The 17,569-nt window shown below is 42.3% G+C and overlaps 1 protein-coding gene across 7 annotated transcripts in view; it reads right to left on the bottom strand.

Annotated features, from left to right (window-relative positions):
• Positions 1-17,569, bottom strand: part of HIPK2 (homeodomain interacting protein kinase 2) — a 217,026-nt gene that overhangs the window by 34,741 nt on the left and 164,716 nt on the right. For 3 of the 7 annotated variants that reach the window (XM_021665297.2, XM_012447505.3, XM_012447503.3), the window contains exons 8-11: positions 14,753-14,960; positions 13,668-13,789; positions 6,712-6,854; positions 3,063-3,242 (exon numbers count right to left, since the gene is read on the bottom strand). In XM_021665297.2, the coding sequence (XP_021520972.1) occupies positions 3,063-3,242; positions 6,712-6,854; positions 13,668-13,789; positions 14,753-14,960 (653 nt within the window). The remainder of the gene's footprint in view (positions 1-3,062; positions 3,243-6,711; positions 6,855-13,667; positions 13,790-14,752; positions 14,961-17,569) is intronic. The other 4 variants (XM_021665298.2, XM_012447506.3, XM_012447504.3 and 1 more) reach the window with 3 other exon arrangements.

Genomic DNA, 17,569 nt, shown 5'->3' with positions numbered 1-17,569 from the left:
GAAACATTTATTCCTTAAGAGTTTCAGGATCTAAAGGACCTAACCTTGGTGACCAATGGTTCAGTTTTCCTTCTTTCCTTCTCTGGAAAAAGAACACAAACATCAAAGTATTTGTGTGCATATAATTGCTAAAATCCTTAAAAATGATTTTCTGGATTTTGCTTCATGGAGCCTCATGGGAGGCTCAGTAGTTAGAATTATAATACAGAATTGGGAAAAGTCAAGAGGAAAAAGCACTCTTAAAAAGAGACCTTTTAATCTTAATTTTGATCAACTTGAAATTCCTTACTAAATTAGCCAATGTGATTTTCGGTAACTTTAGGGGAAAAATACCTTTCCCCTTCTCCATTAAATCCTCACTGACTCTAGTTCAGGTTGAGTATCTCTTATCTCAAATGATTAGTATCTGAAGTGTTTTGGATCTTTTTTTTTTTCAGATTTTGGAATATCTGCATATACATAATGAGAGATAATCTTGGGGATGAAACTCAAGTCTAAACAGGAAATTCTTCTGGTTCCTGTATACCTTATACACATAGCCAGAGGTAATTTATACATTATTTTAAAATAATTTTGTGCATAAAATAAAGTTTTGACTGAGACCACATGTCAAGTGTGGAACTTTCCACTTATGGCATCATGCCAATGCTCAAAACGTTCCAAATTGGGGACCATTTTGGATGTGTGGATTATGGATGCTCAACCTGTAATATCTATGCATATTAATGCCTGTGTACAGTGAAACTCAGACTTTTATATGTCTTTGGAGATTCTAGCACCTTCTAGCTAAAGGGATGGCAGTAAAATGAAAATAATTCGATAAAGGTGGATTTATTTTTCTATCTAGCCAGTGCCAGATACACTGCTCGCTCCTTCCCAGGGACTGGTAATCTGTTTTGCTGGTAAGATTGTACCATTGTTTGTACTTACTATAAACCTATGTATTTGTTATTGCTAATACATTACAATTTTAAGATTACGTTTTTCACTACCAATGGTTTTAATATCTCCACTTGGCATTGTTAAGGAAAAGCACGCCTGGCCACATCGCCAACAAGGGAGAGACTTCTGGTCTTTCAGACTGTTGTGCTGAAGGCATTGGTCTTAAAAATAAGCAAATACATAACTTTCACTACAATTATATCGATCTTGAAGTGTACTGGCAGTGAGCCTTCATGAGGCCAGCTGAGTGGTGAGTTGACAAAAAGGAGGGGCTTGCTAAACAGGTTGGGAGGCTGAGGGTTCTTACTGCCTCTACTCAGCCAAGGTGAACTCATGCTCCATGTGACCTCGCTGGGCATGACAGCCCATGAGAATGGAGACAGTGGACTTTGTTGCCACCCAGTCTAATAATGACATGGGTGAGTTGCCACAAGGCTGCCAAACAAAAGCATTCTGGAAAGCTGCCAATGTACTGAGATAAATTTCCCTGAGTTGTCAGAAACACTCAAATAAGGAATCTGGAAGGATGACAACTTCAGCCCTTGGATCAATGTTTGAACGAGAATGAAAAGAAGAAGGCCTAGTTTCTGGTATCTGGTTACATGAGGAGGCAGAAAACCAAAATTCACTAGACATTTTGCACACCAGACTTCTCTTGATTAACTTATTGAAATAAGCAATTAAGCACCTCCAAGTCGTGGCATTAGGAAAAGATGTAGGAGCAATCCTGCAGTCACAAGATCTCTCTCTCTCTCTTTGGGTTGGAAATCTCTATGTTTTTAAAAAGTCAGGTTATTAAGGTATAACTGACATATAGTAAAATGCCTCCCTTTGAAGTGTTTGATGAGTTTTGACAAATGCACAGTCATAACCCCCCGCTGCAATCCAGGCTTACAGCTTGTTCCCACAGGCTTCCTCGCGGTCAGTCTCCTCCTCTCCAGTGGTCTCTGGCAAGCCCTATTCGGATCTCTGTCTCTGTGTTTTGCCTTTTCCAAATAGCCATATACGTGGAATCATATAGCATGCAAGCTTTTGTTGACCTTGATTTTTTAAAGTGCTCATTGAGATGAGAACGGATTTAAAGGGAATGGGAAAGTTTCCTGTTCTGCTGGATAGTGTCTGGGATTAAAAAAGCTATTGCTTATATTTAAGCAAGGTGCTAACTCAGTTAAACTTCTGATCTTAGATACAAAGAAAGCACATTTCTTTGGTATTTTAAAATATTGTAAACAATTTTTAACATTTTAAAATAATTATTATGGTAAATGGTTTCCAAAATGAAGCTTCAGGTGAGGCTGAGTGTTCTCTGGACAAGGAGAAAGTGACAAAGATCATTTGCTTCACCAAACTTTAGTCAGGCTTGCGAACCTTCTCCTAGGTCTAGCTGTGCACTCTGCTGCACAATCTAGTTTTGGCAAAAAACCCTACTAAGTCAGTTTAGCAAGAACCCACCATCCTGGATATCTGATGACCCTTGATATCTGATTAGGTTCCTCATCCTCCAGGTGATGTCTGATCACCTGGCCCTATCACTAGCAAGAATCCTGTTAGGTCAGTTTAGGCAGAATCTCCCTTACTCCTAATGCTTTCTCTTAGCAACTTCCCATCCACTGACACCCCCAGCCTCGCCTTGGCTATAAATTTTCACTTGCCCATGCTGTGTGGAGTTGAGTCCAATCTCTCTTGCTCACTGTAAGATTCTGTTGCATCCATCCCTATACTATTGCCACGAGCTTAAACCAAGTCTTCCTTACTATGGTTTAAGAAGTATTAGTGACTATATTTTTTGTAATTAACAAAAAGGACTGAAGCTCTCACGGCATTGAACATGCAGTGATTCCAGGCACCTACCCCTAGGGTGCCGGCAGCACTGCTTCTAGGCTGAGGCAAGAGGCAGGGCTAGTAAGTGCACAGAGCCCAGAGTGAGTGCTTCCTGCAAACCCTAGGCCAGTCCATGTGGTACGGGTGTTTTGCTGGCCACTGCAGGAAGGAGTGCCTCATGTCCCACGCAACTGTCCCATGTTCAGAGTGGTGCTGATACTCCCTAATCCTAAACTGCATTTCTTTAGCACTCACACTTCCTAGAATTTCTCTTCCCTAGGGTGGCTCTCACCACCTACCTCACAGATGACTGGTGCTGCTTACTCTTCCGGGAGGAGGTGGTGCTGGTTGGCTGCTGCCGCATCACGTGGGCCACACCCACGTTTAAGGGCTGGGCTGCTGGAAGGGTCACATGACCGGTCAATAGCGCAGGCTGCTGCATGATGGGATTGTAATGGCTTCCATGAGCATGCGTGTTCCTGAAAGGGAGCCGAGACAACAAGGTGCCTTAGAGGTGTTCTAAAAGCAGAGCTCCTCTATAAGAGCAAGCTTCCTCCCCAATTAAACGCTGACTGCACTTGGTTATCTCACTAGCTGGGCGGCTCCTGAAGGGATAAGCCTGGCTAGGTGTGCTCATCAGGTGGGTTTCCTGGATGTGGAAAAATTGAAGCCGGTGCTTAAGGAGCAGGAGAAACACATCTGACTGTGAGTGAGAAAGAGGACTTTCAAGCAGGAAGAATGCTAAGTGTGTCAGCTCCGAGTTTTTAAGTTCTAGGGACAAGAGATAAATATTCCCTCCAACTTTTAAAGTCCCTGAGCGCCTAGGTGATTATGCTGGACAATATTCTAAGTGGCTCACACCTGTAATCCCAGCACTCTGGGAGGCTGAGGCGTGCGGATGGCTTGAGCTCAGGAGTTTCAGACCAGTCTGGGCAATATAGCAAAACCCCATTTCTACCAGAAATACAAAAAATTAGCCAGGTATGGTGGTGTGCTCCTATGGGCCCAGCTACTCAGGAGCTGAGGTGGGAGGATCACTTCAGCTTGGGAGATGGAGGTTGCAGTGAGCCGAGATCATGCCACTGCACTCTAGCCTGGGTGACAGAGTGAGACCCTGTCTCAAGTTAAAAAAGAAAGTTTCACCTTAATTTTATTTAAAAAAAAAGTTTTAAATGAAGTAAAAGGGGAATTTACAAAGTGTCTTCAATGGGTTATTTGATTCCACTCTGTGATGTAGGCAGGATGTCTTAGCAATACCATTTTATCAATGAAGAAATTGTACTTTACATGAAAAACAAACTTTGAAGCCTGGGAACCATATGTTTCTGGTGTGACGAAGTGTTAATGTTCTTTTGAATTCCCTCAGTGGCTAGAACAATGCTCAGGCATGTAGCAGCTGATCAATTAATTACACGCTTGCTGAATGAACAATTAGATTAACTGAAGGTTGACTAGACAAGTATAAAGTTGGTATTAAATCAAAATTAATAACAGTCGTGATAGAAATACTGGCAGCCCTCATCCTAAAAATGGGTTATGTTTCAAAATTCTTATAATCTGGGTTGTATGAAGCTCCAAGCCTTTTTTTCCCACAGAAATGTTAAAGGTAGTGACTGACTCAGAGATTTGCCCATAAGAACCCATTTAACACATAATAAAATTCAAAGCTAAAGGAGAATTCATTTGAATTTAAAAAAAACTGTAAGATCCTATTGTTGCAACATGGGGAAAAGGATGAATAGAAAAAAAAAAGTAGATGAACACATTTGTAGGGATTCTGATAGCGTCTTTTGGGTATTTACATGGACTTTAGAAACTGATATTATGTTTTTTTTTTTTTTTGGAGACAGAGTCTTGCTCTGTTGCCCAGGCTAGACTGCAGTAACATGATCTCGGCTCACTGCAACGTCTGCCTCCCGGGTTCAAGCGATTCTCTTGCCTCAGCCTCTTGAATAGCTGAGATTACAGGCACACACTGTCATGCCCGGCTAATTTTTGTATTTTTCGTCGAGACAGGCTTTTGCCATGTTGGCCAGGCTGGTCTCGAACTCCTGACCTCAGGTGATCCTCCTGCCTTGGCTTCCCAAAGTGTTGGGATTAGAGACGTGAGCCACTGCATCCAGCCAAGAAACTGACATTATGGCTTCTTTATTTTGTTATAGCTCTTTCTCCTATAGACAGGTGGCATTCTTTCTCCTTTGAGTCAAGCCCAGCACTGGTACTTCTGTTTTTTAGCCACAATTATGGATATTCTTTGGCTCACACATGAAATGGAGAGAGACCAGGAAGAGAGTATGCTGGCTTTAGATGTCTTCTGTGGTCACTAGGTAAGAGATGTCAAAAAGAAAGGAAGGATGGAGGAAGAATAAGAAAATATGTAGAAATTAGTGTGTATATGTATTTCTGAGTGTAGATGTATTTCTGAAATTAGATGAGCTTAAATGCTGAAAGACAAAGGGGAAAAAAAGGGACATGTCATTTGTGTGGTCTTTTAGGGAGAAAGGGCTGAGGGAAAAAACCCAGCTGGTCAGACAGCTTTCCACTTGGCTGCTCCTAATGAGCTGGAGGAGGAAAGGCGATCTTGCTGAGCATGGGCTAAAGTGATAGAGGGAAGGGAAGATGACAGATTTATTTAATGCCTGTCATGTACCAGGCACTGTGATGGTACATGTTAAATATAGGCCAAGTGCCTTGTATTTTATCTTAATTTAAACCTCCCAACAATCCTATGAAGTAGACATTACTATCCCCACTTTATTGAAGAAGAAACTGAGGTACATAAAGGTTAACTGGCCCCAGGTCATGCAGAGTTGGGACTGAATCCAGCACTACCTGGTTTGGAAAAACTGCTTCCAGTGAATGGGGTGGCATGAGGGTATTGCCAGTGGGAAGTGAGTGGGACCCAGGGGAAGGGCCCAGGTACTCTGTACTGGGCAGAAAATTAAGTGGAGGAATGGAGGAAGCTGCAGTAGGGGTCTGACTGGGGGCTTATATCACTGCCTTTCTACTTTTCCCTGAGCGACCTTAATTTATAATAACCTTGTAGGTCAGAAGAAGAACTGTGGGAGGCTCCCTGGGTGATACGGAGACTGTCAAGGGGTTGAGGGGAATTACCTGCCCGGATATTCGTGCAGAATGAGAGATAGCCCAAGAGGGCCATGAGGAGTTGGGGACAACTTGGAGGGTTGCCATCTGGCTGTGCACTGGTGGAGGGGACCATTATGGTGGCGTTGGGGGGAGGTACAAGGACATCTAGCTGTAAAAATAACAGAGGAGCACATCTGTGGGGAAGTCATGAGTTGGGAGGGTGGAGCTCTGGAAGCAGATGCCGGGGGTATGGTGTGCTGGCAGGCAGTCGGGTGGATGCCTCTGGGGTGTGTGGGAAGTAGACTCCGATATATAAGATATGACTATTAACTGAAGAGGCACACTCAGCAAACACGCCAGGGTTTACCCTTCCAAATAAACCCCATTCTGTCGAGCCTTCCCATGGGAGGTCAGATAGATTCCAGAGTACCCCTGTCTCAGACATCTTCAGAACACTTTTTAGAATTGCTTGGGGCTTTGGGGACCCTCTTCTGCATTCTTTCACTGGTGACAGACTTTGTTTTCTGAAAGTGGAATTTGATTTGGAGAAACCACCAAACATCATCCAGAACCCAGTCTGGTGAATTGCACTGATGATTAAATGACATAACTGAATTTGGGGTGGCAATGACAACTGAGCGTAAGTTAATGAAGCAGATTTTCTTGTATCCTGGTCTATTATTTAAAAATTGCTTCTTGTTACATTGCACTCATAGTCCACACAATATTTTTTAAAGCTTTAAAAACCTCTCTACAAAACAGGGAATTCAAGTACAGGTCAGCCTGGCAGCCCTGAGTGGACAGTGGCCACGTTTCCCATCCCAGACACATTCACTCACTCCAGAGGGGTTTCCTACTTACCTCCAGTCCGCCAACTGCTGGGTGCCAGCCATGGTCTCGGGAATCACGGTGGCATGCTGCACTGACGTGTGGGTGGCCACTCCAGTCAGCTGCTGCCATGCTGGGGGAAGCAGGATCTGCTGGGTCCCACTTGGCCAAGCCTGCTGTAGAACAGAGGACATGTGCAATGACCATGTTTGCTAACCATATAATTAATTTGCATGAATCCGGCACTTATTCTGTGCCTGGGGTTGTGCTAGACCTTCTTATGGGTGTGAGAGTGGAGGGCTGGTCTCTGGCCTCAAAAACTAAAGTAAGGGGAGATAAAAAAATGAACATATATGAACTAAGTAGAAGATAATTAGGTATAGGGACACAGTTGTATGGAAGGGATTCATTCATGTTGAAGAATGACTTCTTTATAAGTTTGCTCTAACGAGGGATGTTTGAAGTTTCTGAAAGTTCATTTAATCATTCTCACAACTATGAACAGGGGATTAGGGTAGTTGAGTTGGGCTAGATGAGGATGACTGCTTGCCCTCAGGGAACTTTCTGCCTAGAATCCTCTATTTAACATTTTACCTTTGGTTTATCAATTAGATTCTAGGTTCCAGCTTGTGTTATCTTTGGAATCAAAGTTTACACAATTCGAAGATCACTGAATATCTGGAACCTACATCTGAGAGCAAGCAAGTATGAAGTAAAACTCTTAGCTGTGACCATAGCTTAATCGAGAATTACTTCGATTCCTCAAAGCAAAAAGAGATAGGTGGAAGTCACTGCTTGAATCTAATTTTTCTAAGAAATCTAAAATGAACTTTTGTGATTCCTCCTTAATAGAGTCACTGGTGTGTGTGTGTGTGTGTGTGTGTGTGTGTGTGTTGTTGTGTTTTAAGCTCTTTTTATCCACGATCACTATCCTGCTTGTCTTTGGTCATTAAATGATTCAGACTGAATACCACTGCCTAAAGTTGGACATTTAAAGGATAGCCACTGAAGTAAAATACCTTTTGGACAGATCAAGTATTTAATAATTTGCTATCTTAGCTCTCTATCTTTCTATCCGAGTGAATGTGCCTAACATTGGGTAATTTATCCAGTGCAGTGCTTCACACACTGTACATGTGCTCAATGTGCTTTATATGTACAAATAAGCACTTCTGAAAATGGATTACAGATTTGAGTCATGGTTTAAAAAACATCGATGCTTATAAAAATGATATAATCACATTTGAGAGCTGAGTGGACCGGTTTACCTGTTCCATTATTTCATGTTGCACATGAGGCCCAGTGAGATCGCTTATATGTTTTTGATGCTATTTGTTTGCTTTTGATGTAGGCAGAAAGTTCAGGGACCACGGATCATACCATGAGTGTTTAATATCTGTTGATAAAATGAAAGAAGCAACTCCACCAAGGCTAGTAACTACGGTTAATTGTATTTCAGGCTTACTTAATTCATAGAAAGCAGAAAAATAATTTAATTGATTAAAACAGTTGCAAATTCCAAATATTAAATGAGTAACAATTTCATTTGCAGTAAGGTTTCTAATGACTTAGTCAATTGGAACTCATTTCGGATCTCATGAAAAACATTAGTTTTAACTAATGTCATTAAAAAAAAATCTTGATATCAAGCTAAGGTTATCATTTTTTTCTATTTCCCTGAAGCGGATATTAACATTTTACCTCAAAGAGATAGGGCTATTTTTGACTTATTTCACTGATTGATATGCTTGGCTCATTTGCAACAATACTTTGTCAGACATTTTTATAATTTATTACTACTACCAAGAATGGAGTGAACATTTCTTAATGCATATTCTTTGCCAAGCACAGAGTTAAGTCATTAATGGGTTTCTGACTACTACTTCTTTTTTTTTCTGACTTCTTAACACCAGTTCTATGAGTTAGGGACTGTTATTTTCTTCCATTTCTCAGATGAATAAATTGAGACACAGAGGTTAAATATTAATAAATTGCCCAGAAATATGGTAAATTAAACATACACATTTATTGCCTTCTCTGCACTCAACTAAAATGATAGTAAAGGAATAAAAATATACAGATTCATAAGGGCAAATCTAATCCCAGTGCCTATGCTTTCAGCCAACATACTACCTCTCCTTGTGTTAATAATACACAAAAATAATGCCCCTTATTGAGGATCCGGCCTCGGTGGTAACTGCATAAAGGTGGCACAAATGAGTCTTCCTTATTCTCTAACAGTATCAGGTGCGAGTCGAGAGAGAAGCACATAGCAGGACAACGGCTGGAAAGACTGGTTGCTGAAAATGTTTTCAGAGGAACTTTTGAGTGACAAACATTACGTATTTTGGACACTTTAAAGGGTTCAAGTCAACAGTTTGCTTTTCAGGAAACATTTAAAGGTTCAGTTGGTCAAATATGAGCCCAAGAAATAAAATAAGTAAGTAAAAAATAAAGAGGTGGGGCCGGGCGCGGTGGCTCACGCCTGTAATCCCAGCACTTTGGGAGGCCGAGGCGGGTGGATCACGAGGTCAAGAGATAGAGACTATCCTGGTCAACATGGTGAAACCCTGTCTCTACTAAAAATACAAAAAATTAGCTGGGCATGGTGGCGCGTGCCTGTAATCCCAGCTATTCAGGAGGCTGAGGCAGGAGAATTGCCTGAACCCAGGAGGCGGAGGTTGTGGTGAGCCGAGATCACGCCATTGCACTCCAGCCTGGATAACAAGAGTGAAACTCCGTCTCGAAAAAAAAAAAGAGGTGAAGGTGATATGATTTGATTGGCTAGAAGAATGCAGAACACTTCTTCATGGCAGGGTGCAGTCTACAGTGATCTGGCATTTCTGAATTTCTTCTCTAGCCCTGCTAGTCAAAAGAGATTTTAGATCCTGCCATTTGACAAGTGAGATAAATTCAATACTGTCTCAATCAAGAACTATGCTTCCCATCTCTCCACCATTACCTACTCATTCATAATTTCTGTTGGTGGCCAAGATGCTAGCTGTAGCATGGGGCTTGGGAGGATGGAGATGACAGCTCCTTTTAGGCAGTACCAAAAAAGCTTTTGTTGTAAGGTGATCCATAAAGATCACTCCCATATCAGTGACACAAGAAGTATGGTTACCATTTCCACCTGCCATCGCACATCCTCTGGGTGCCCCACAGAGGCTCGTTTCCCTGAAAGTTTTATGTGATGCTGCTGGGCGATGGGGAGGAAAAGGGCAAAGAAAATGAAATTAACATGAGGAGTGGATTCAAAGATTCCGGGTCTAAATGTTCACAGGTAAAATCCTTTAAAAGATTTTCAATATTTAGAGAAAAAGAATAATGTCAACTTTTTGAATACATTTAAGTCAAATAATAGTATTTGGAATGCCTCTGCTGGTGCCTAGAAATTTAGCCATAGAAAAATGAAGGCTTCAGTTTAAATGCTTAATTATTGCTTTTTTATAGCCACCGTAAGACTTTTATAAATTAACTTATTTTCATCCTTTGAAGGGAACATTTAAAAACATCTAGGAGAGAGCCCATCTCAAGAGGCTAACATGTTGGCATAGATTAAGTGACAAGCGGAGAGAAAAATAAAAAGCAACTGACAAAAAGACACAACACGATGCTGGATAGGGCAGGATTTCTTTCACTTAACATATCTTAGAAATCTCTGCATGTCAAGACACACGGGTCTACCATGTCCTTTTAATGGCTACACAGTGTTCCATTTTACATGTACATCAACTTATTTAACCAATCCCCTATTGACGAACATTCCAGTTTCTTTCAACAGTCCCTGTTATATATACAGTAGCAATCAAAATCCTTACACATATATTTTTTGTTCACTTTCCTAATTACAGCTTTAGGTTAAATCTACTTGGAGATTTACAACACTCTAGAGACCCTCTTTCAAGTAAGCAAAAGGTAAAGCTCTCCCTTGCTATGATTAAAGGACTGAAACAAATTCTGACGGCTGAACCTACTGGTTCCACCAAACTGAACAATGAAGAATGCCTGTGTTAGCTAATAAGAGATGCTAATTATTTCTTTCAGAGATGGTTCCTGGCTTACTAGGGTTAAGTGTGCAAACATAAAAAAGATCTGTAATTATCCTTTAAAAGTACACGTGAGTTTTGTAGATTTTGGCTCACAAAGGCAGAGCACTGGGAGACTGGTGTGGATTTTTGCCACTCATATAAAGTATGAACAAGCTTTTTTGCCCCTGGACTGAGCTGTAGTTCTTCCTCTGATCTATATTGGTCTTTTCTGAACTCCCTACTACTGAACTATGCAAATAAAAGGAAGCTACAAGGACCCACTGGTGAGAGAGGAAGGAAGAGAAGGCCTTTTTTAAATACAAAAGGTTCTCTGTTTACAAACTTTCAATAAGACGAAACTTTGTGTGCCACCAATGACTGGTGTTAGTGGTCAATTGCACAGTGTCATTTTGGACATAAGAACAAAGAGATGAAGAAAGTTTAATATAAACTTAAACTTCCAGAAAACACAACAGATAATAATATAACCACATCAGATCAGTCTGGTTCTATTTTTATTTAACAAAGTTGTGAGTTTTTTTATTTGCCATGGATCCACAGGTTAAAGGTCACATAACCTGAGCATGCCCAGATGAACCAGGTATGTAACCACAGGCAGAACCTAAGTGCCTGGACTGAGGTGAGTAGATGGAATTTAGAAATGGATACCACATGGCAGGATCCATGATCCAACCAGATCGAGCTCTGGCATCTCCCCATGGCAGGATCCAGTCAGATCATGCCTCTTGCATCAATTCATTGCAGGATCCAATCTGATCATGCCTCATTACCCTATGCTTATAAAACCTGACCCAGCCCTTCTCTCAGAGAGACACTGCTTTGGGACTATCTCTGGTGTTCTCCTTACTTGTTACAAGTAATAAAATCCCCTTGCTAATTCCTCCTTGGTTGTGGTCACTGGGTTGGTACCTGTCATGTGACCAAATCCGCTCATGTGGGTAATAATAAGAAGAAGATATTTTATGAGCCCGGTGTAACCTTGTACTCAAATCAGATAGGGATTTTATAAGAAAGGGAAATTATATGCCATTTTTCACTTATGAACATAGATATAAAAATACTAACTACAGTATTTACAAACTGAATCCAATATTAAAAAGCATACCATATGAAGCACATGAGCAAATGGAGTTTATCTCATAAATAAAAGGATAGTTTAATATTACAAAATATATTAACATAACTTGTCCATTAGTAGATTAAGGAACAAAAAGCATATGAGTATCTTAGTAGATACAGAAAGAACATTTGATATAATTCAATATTCATTACAAAACTTAAAACATGATAAAATGTTTCTATTATTTTTGTTTTTTTAGAGACAGGGTCTCACCCTTTTGCCCACCCTAGAGTGCAATGACATGATCATAGCTCACTGCAGCTTCAAACTCCTGGGCTCAAGTGATCCTTCTGCCTCAGCCTCCCGTGTAGCTGGGACTACAGGCATGTGCTACCATGCCCAGATAATTTAAAAATTTTTTGTAGAGACAGGGTCTCATTATGTTGCCCAGACTGGCCTTGAACTCCTGGGCTCAAGTGATCCTCTTACTTCATCCTCCTGAGTAGCTGGGACTACAGGCCTGGGACTACAGGTGTGCACAACTACACCCATTACAGAGAGTTATACCATGTTCATGGATAAAAATGACTTATATGTTTAAAGATGTCAGTTTTTCCTGAAGCAAATATAAATTAAATGTATATCCAATAAATATAGGTTTTTTGTTTCTGGAACTAAAATTCTTATGAAAGAGTGATGTTAAAATTCATACGGAAATGTGAAGGGACAAGGACAAGGAAAATTTGGAGAACTGTATGGGAACAAGGCTTCCCTACTAGACACCAAGACAGATGGTTACAATGGTTAAGACAACAGGATATTAGAGAAGCCCATGGAATAGAAGAGAGCGCAGAATGAACCTATGCAATTTGATTACATAAAAATTAAATTTTTAATTTTTGAAATTAAAAATTAAACAACAACAAAAACAACTTCCATTTAATAAGACAGCACAAATAGTGTCTTTGAGAAGAGACTTTGTGAACCTACCTTATTTAAAAATAAGTTGCTTCTAAACTAGTAATATTTAGGTCAAGCTACTCAACAGTAGGAATGATTATACAAAAATAGTATAGCATGGTGGTGAAATACAGATGCTGGCATCAGACTTATTGGGTTTGTGTCCTGGTTCTGTTGCCTAATTGTTGTGTGACTCTGATGAGCAAGTTATTCTGTGCCAGTGTCCCTGTTTGTCAAATGGAGAAAAATACTGTGGCATTGTGGGGATTAAATCAATTAACAACTGTAAAGTGCCGGGCATAATGATGATGTATTTCTTATTAGGGTTCGAGTGTCATTAAGGATTATTACTGTTATCATGGCATCACTACTGTTACCTTACGTTTACATAACACTTCATAAATTTTCAACCGTTTTTCATCTCTGCCATCTCATTCTACCATCAGAGCACCTACATGGATAGATAAGGAAGGTTCCAGCTTACAGTTTCCATGAGGCTGGCTTTTCAACTATAAAATGAGAGGATAATTGCCAAGGCTCCTTTTGGCTCTTAAAAATCATTTTTATTTTACAAGAAAGAAATTTCAGGCAAAGAGATATTAACTGACTTGCCTTAGGTCATAGACGAGTTACTAGCAGTTAGGATTAAAACCTAGGTCTCCCAGATTAATTTGCATTTCAAAGATATAATAATAATAATTTCCCCAGACTCTCCCTGTATCTAAATTTCTTCTTGGAATTGTAAGCAGATACTTAGGAAGGTAATTCACTTGGGGACCATTTAGAATATTACAGATACATTCCAATGACTAGAAGCACCTAACTCATTACTAGGGAGAGAGGGAGTGGAGATATATATCTTTTGTGAACAACATTAACACGGGTAATACCAGTAATAAGAAAGTAGAAAGAATTACCTGGGCAAGCAGACCTGGTTGGATCTGAAGAGGCTGAGCTCCTGGAGCTTGAGTGACAATGGGAACCGCATTTTCCATTCGCACTGAGTAGCCAGCGTGCTTAGAGGGAGAGGCCTGCAAGCCTGTTCCGGACAGGGCGAGGGAGAGAAGGCTTAGCTGAGAGGCTGCGAACAGCTGCATGAAGAGAACCCTCCTAGCCAGTTACACCGTCTTTCAGCTTCCCTCTGCACCGCTCACTGACCACAACTAAGTACTGCCTGGTCCTTGGGAAGTTTCCCCTTTAGCTTCTAACGAATCAAAAAACAAAACTCCTCTCGAAACCTTGAATGTTTTCAAAGGCTAGAAGATAAAATGAAGGAGGCTGTAAGGCCAAAAGTAAGGCAGTTATGCTGACAGATTACAACAGGAAAACAAGGGCTTCTAACCGACAAGAGGGACCTGTGGATGTCGAAATAAGGGGTGTCGGGGAGAGACGTACGAACCCGTTTGGAACTGCATTGACTGTAACCACACCGTTTTCACCATGAGGCTTGCAAAAATAAATTCTTAAGCTTTCTGGGTAAATTGTAACAAAGTACATAGTCTAGCTTCTTAGAGTCTACAGGAGATGAGTGCTGGGGTCACGGCCAAAGAATCGTTTTGAGGAGGGGTCCCAGGGAAGTACTTTTCAGACTGATTGATATTCTTCACGGGAGCTGGGACTGTGCCGGCTGTCGGAGATTGGCAGTTTTCTATAGATAACCCACACAGAGGATATTTCACGTGAGGAAAAGCAAGAGCTGACATCAGCATAACAACGAAAGCACAAACAATGTGCTTCTTTACAGACAGCTGGCCGAGGACACAGTCCCTGGCAGGTGTGAGAGTAGCAATGAATTGACTTGGTGCTGAGGCATAAGCCCTTTGTTTCTAGTTTGGCCACAATAGGAAGGAGCCCTCAAGTACACTGACACCAGCACTCTCACTGGGAGAAATGAGGCAGGCCTTGGTCCATGAAAATGAGTGTGACAGAAAACTGCAGGTGCCGGAGCCCCAGAGGGCGTCCTGTAAGAAGCAGGTGAGAGGCTGCGGCTGCCCAACCTTACCTTGGAAGCCGGGGGGACACACGATGAGAGCTTGCTGGAATGGGTCAGGCCGGGCACAAATCTGGGCTGTTCCCGTCTGCAGGGGCATGCTCCGCTGGGCCACTGCAGCCATGGATGCTGCTGAGGGCTGGTAGAGTGTAGATGGGTAGTTTAGTATGGAGACTTCGGGATTGGCTAAGGAAATAGTGGCACTGGTAGAGGAGGGAGCCTAAAGGAGTGATGGGGATTAAACAAAAATAAACAAAAATAAAAAATGAGGGAGGTGATATGTTGAGAGACACGAATCTAAATCAAATAAATGACCTCAAAGAAGAACAAACAAACAAAAAGAGCAAAAAGGCAAAAGCAGAGAGGAGTGGAAATACGGTTGAAAGTCGCAGGGAAAAGCAGGCCCCTGAAGGCACGGGAGACAGAGTCACCTTGGTGTTCTTGTGCAGACCTGCTCCTGACATTTGTGGGGCCTGGACCAGGGGACACACGGACGCCTGCTACCCTGTGTCTAAATGCTGACAAGCTAAAAATTAAGCTAGAAAACTGTTTAATAAAATGTTCTGCCTTCTCAATTTGACAAATACACCTTCACAATAACCTGGAAGACCAGGTGTGAGTTGAGGACTCTGGGATTCCTTGGGTTCTGTGCTGGCGCATGGTAACAGGGAGACAGCTGAACCTCACCCTCCTTCTCTCTGCCCTAGCTCCATTCTGTCCCACAACACGACGGGCTTTGGGTGCATGCCTGCCAGCCTGCATATCCAAGCTCTGCTCACACTCCCCTCGGGCCTGGTGGGTGCAGTCCACATGTGGGAGGACAAATCCAGGGGGAGGCTCTTGCAGGCTCTAAAGGCCTGTGGTCTCCAGTCCCCAGAGCTGGGCACAGAAGCACATGCAGCAGGCGGAGAGCAGAGCCGAGGAGGGGCTCAGGTCTATGGTTTATGGTAGTAGTATATAAACAGGGCAGTACTGTTTATAGATGTCCTTAGATGGCTGCAAAGCAGGTTACTGCTAAGAGACGTGCAGGAGACATATGCAGAGAGGGAGAGGGACATGCTGTGCTGGGGACTTTGTGTCTGCATCTCATGCACTCATGTTGGTATACAGTGACGAAGGCTGGACGGCAGACAGAAAAGATGCTGGTGAGTCCAGATAACTGAAATGGAGGTGGCTCTGACAAACACAAGCCATTGACATTATGTCCTCCCGCCTTTCTCTTTTAGAAAGACACATCGTTTCAGACTGAACTGGCGTGTGAAATGAGACTGTAGAAGGGAAATACATTCTAACTTCGAAATTCTCCAGTTTCCCCCATCTCAGCCTTCATGCCGATCCTTTAGCAAGATAGGTGGAAGTTACCAGTGGTTTCACATTCAGGTAGACATGCAAGAGGTTTTGCCTCTAGAAGCTCTAAGGACTAGGGAATGTGGAGGAAGGAACCACGAAGATATGTTGGCCATAAATAGAATTTCAAGTAGGCGTGTATGTGTGTTACATTTGATAAAAAGGATGAAGTCTTATTTTACATGTTTTCTACACTTAGAAAGATTTTATGTTAAATTTCGTTGCAAAGCAAATTGATTTGTTTGAAAATAATCATGAAATTGAATGGCACACATGTCTGATTTTAAGCCACGTGTTTTAAAGTGGGATTTGTTTTTGCAGCATCCCATAGTCTGCTTGGGACATGTGTACACACTCTGTGTTTTGTCAGATGACATGACTTGTATTTCCTGTTTTCTCCATATCATGATCTCTTCTGGAGGCTTCTTCCCCCTCAACCCTCCACATTCCCCACGGTCTGCTCAGATCCAGACTCCCCCAGCCCTTAGCCCCCGTGGGTGTCCCTGCTGGGGGTCCTGGCACCTGTATCCTCTAGGTTTCCAAGCCTGTGCTCAGCGATTCCACTTCTTACCAGCCACTGCTACTGCTGCTGCTTCCTTCCAGATGTCCCTGGAACCCACTGACTCTTCAGTTGTGACTTCTGGTGCCTGGGACGTGTAAGGCCCTGACTAGTGATGTTTTGGTCTCTACTTCCCTTCTGGTCTTCTTGGGCACAGAGGCTAGATCATTCTTTCCAAAAGACTCCTCTGTGCACGTCAGCACCCCTGCTCCAAAATCCCAACTACTGCTTGATGAACGTGGTATACGTGCCTTGGTCTGGCATGCCGTTTTCCCTGGTTTGGCCAACCTTACCTTCTAGACGTATCTCCCTCTGCTCTCCACTCTTCTAACACCCGGAAGATTAGTTTACTCATTGTTTTCTAAGCATTCTGTGAGCACAGGCCTTTCCCCTCATACAAGTTCTCTGACCCATAGCATTTTCGCCAAGCCGCCGTGCTTTAAGACCTAGCCTGGGTCCCACATGCCCCATGGTGAAACCCTTTTGGGCCCCATCAATGGAAATGAATGGCTCCTTCCTTTGCTATCACATAGTACAATGTAGCCTTCTAGCTCCTGTCACGATCTGCCTTACAGTACAGTGGTCTCTCCAGCCTGAAGTCTCCTGGCAGGGAGGGGCTGTGTCTTGGTGGTGTTTTCCTCCAGCCTACAGTGGTCTCTCCTTCCTCTCAATTCTGTAACACATCATCTGCTTGTCCGCCTGGCCCCTAGTGCACGCTATTCTGCATTTTGATTGATCTATTTTTGCTTACAGCCTGTCTCACCATGGATACCATGAGCTCCTTGAGAGGTTGAATCTTCCAGCTCACTGTAGATTCAAGGACAAATGGCACTTGTGTCCTGACATGGGCCCAGTCTCCAGTGTTTCCATCAGACAGGCATAAGGTTTTCCCCCAGTTTCTAATCCTGCTTAAGGACCAGTTG

This window comes from Aotus nancymaae, unplaced genomic scaffold (genome assembly GCF_030222135.1).
Source record: "Aotus nancymaae isolate 86718 unplaced genomic scaffold, 86718_ANA_hifiasm-v0.15.2.pri h1tg000002l, whole genome shotgun sequence".
NCBI lineage: Eukaryota > Metazoa > Chordata > Mammalia > Primates > Aotidae > Aotus > Aotus nancymaae.
This window is presented reverse-complemented; position numbering and strand designations above follow the sequence as displayed.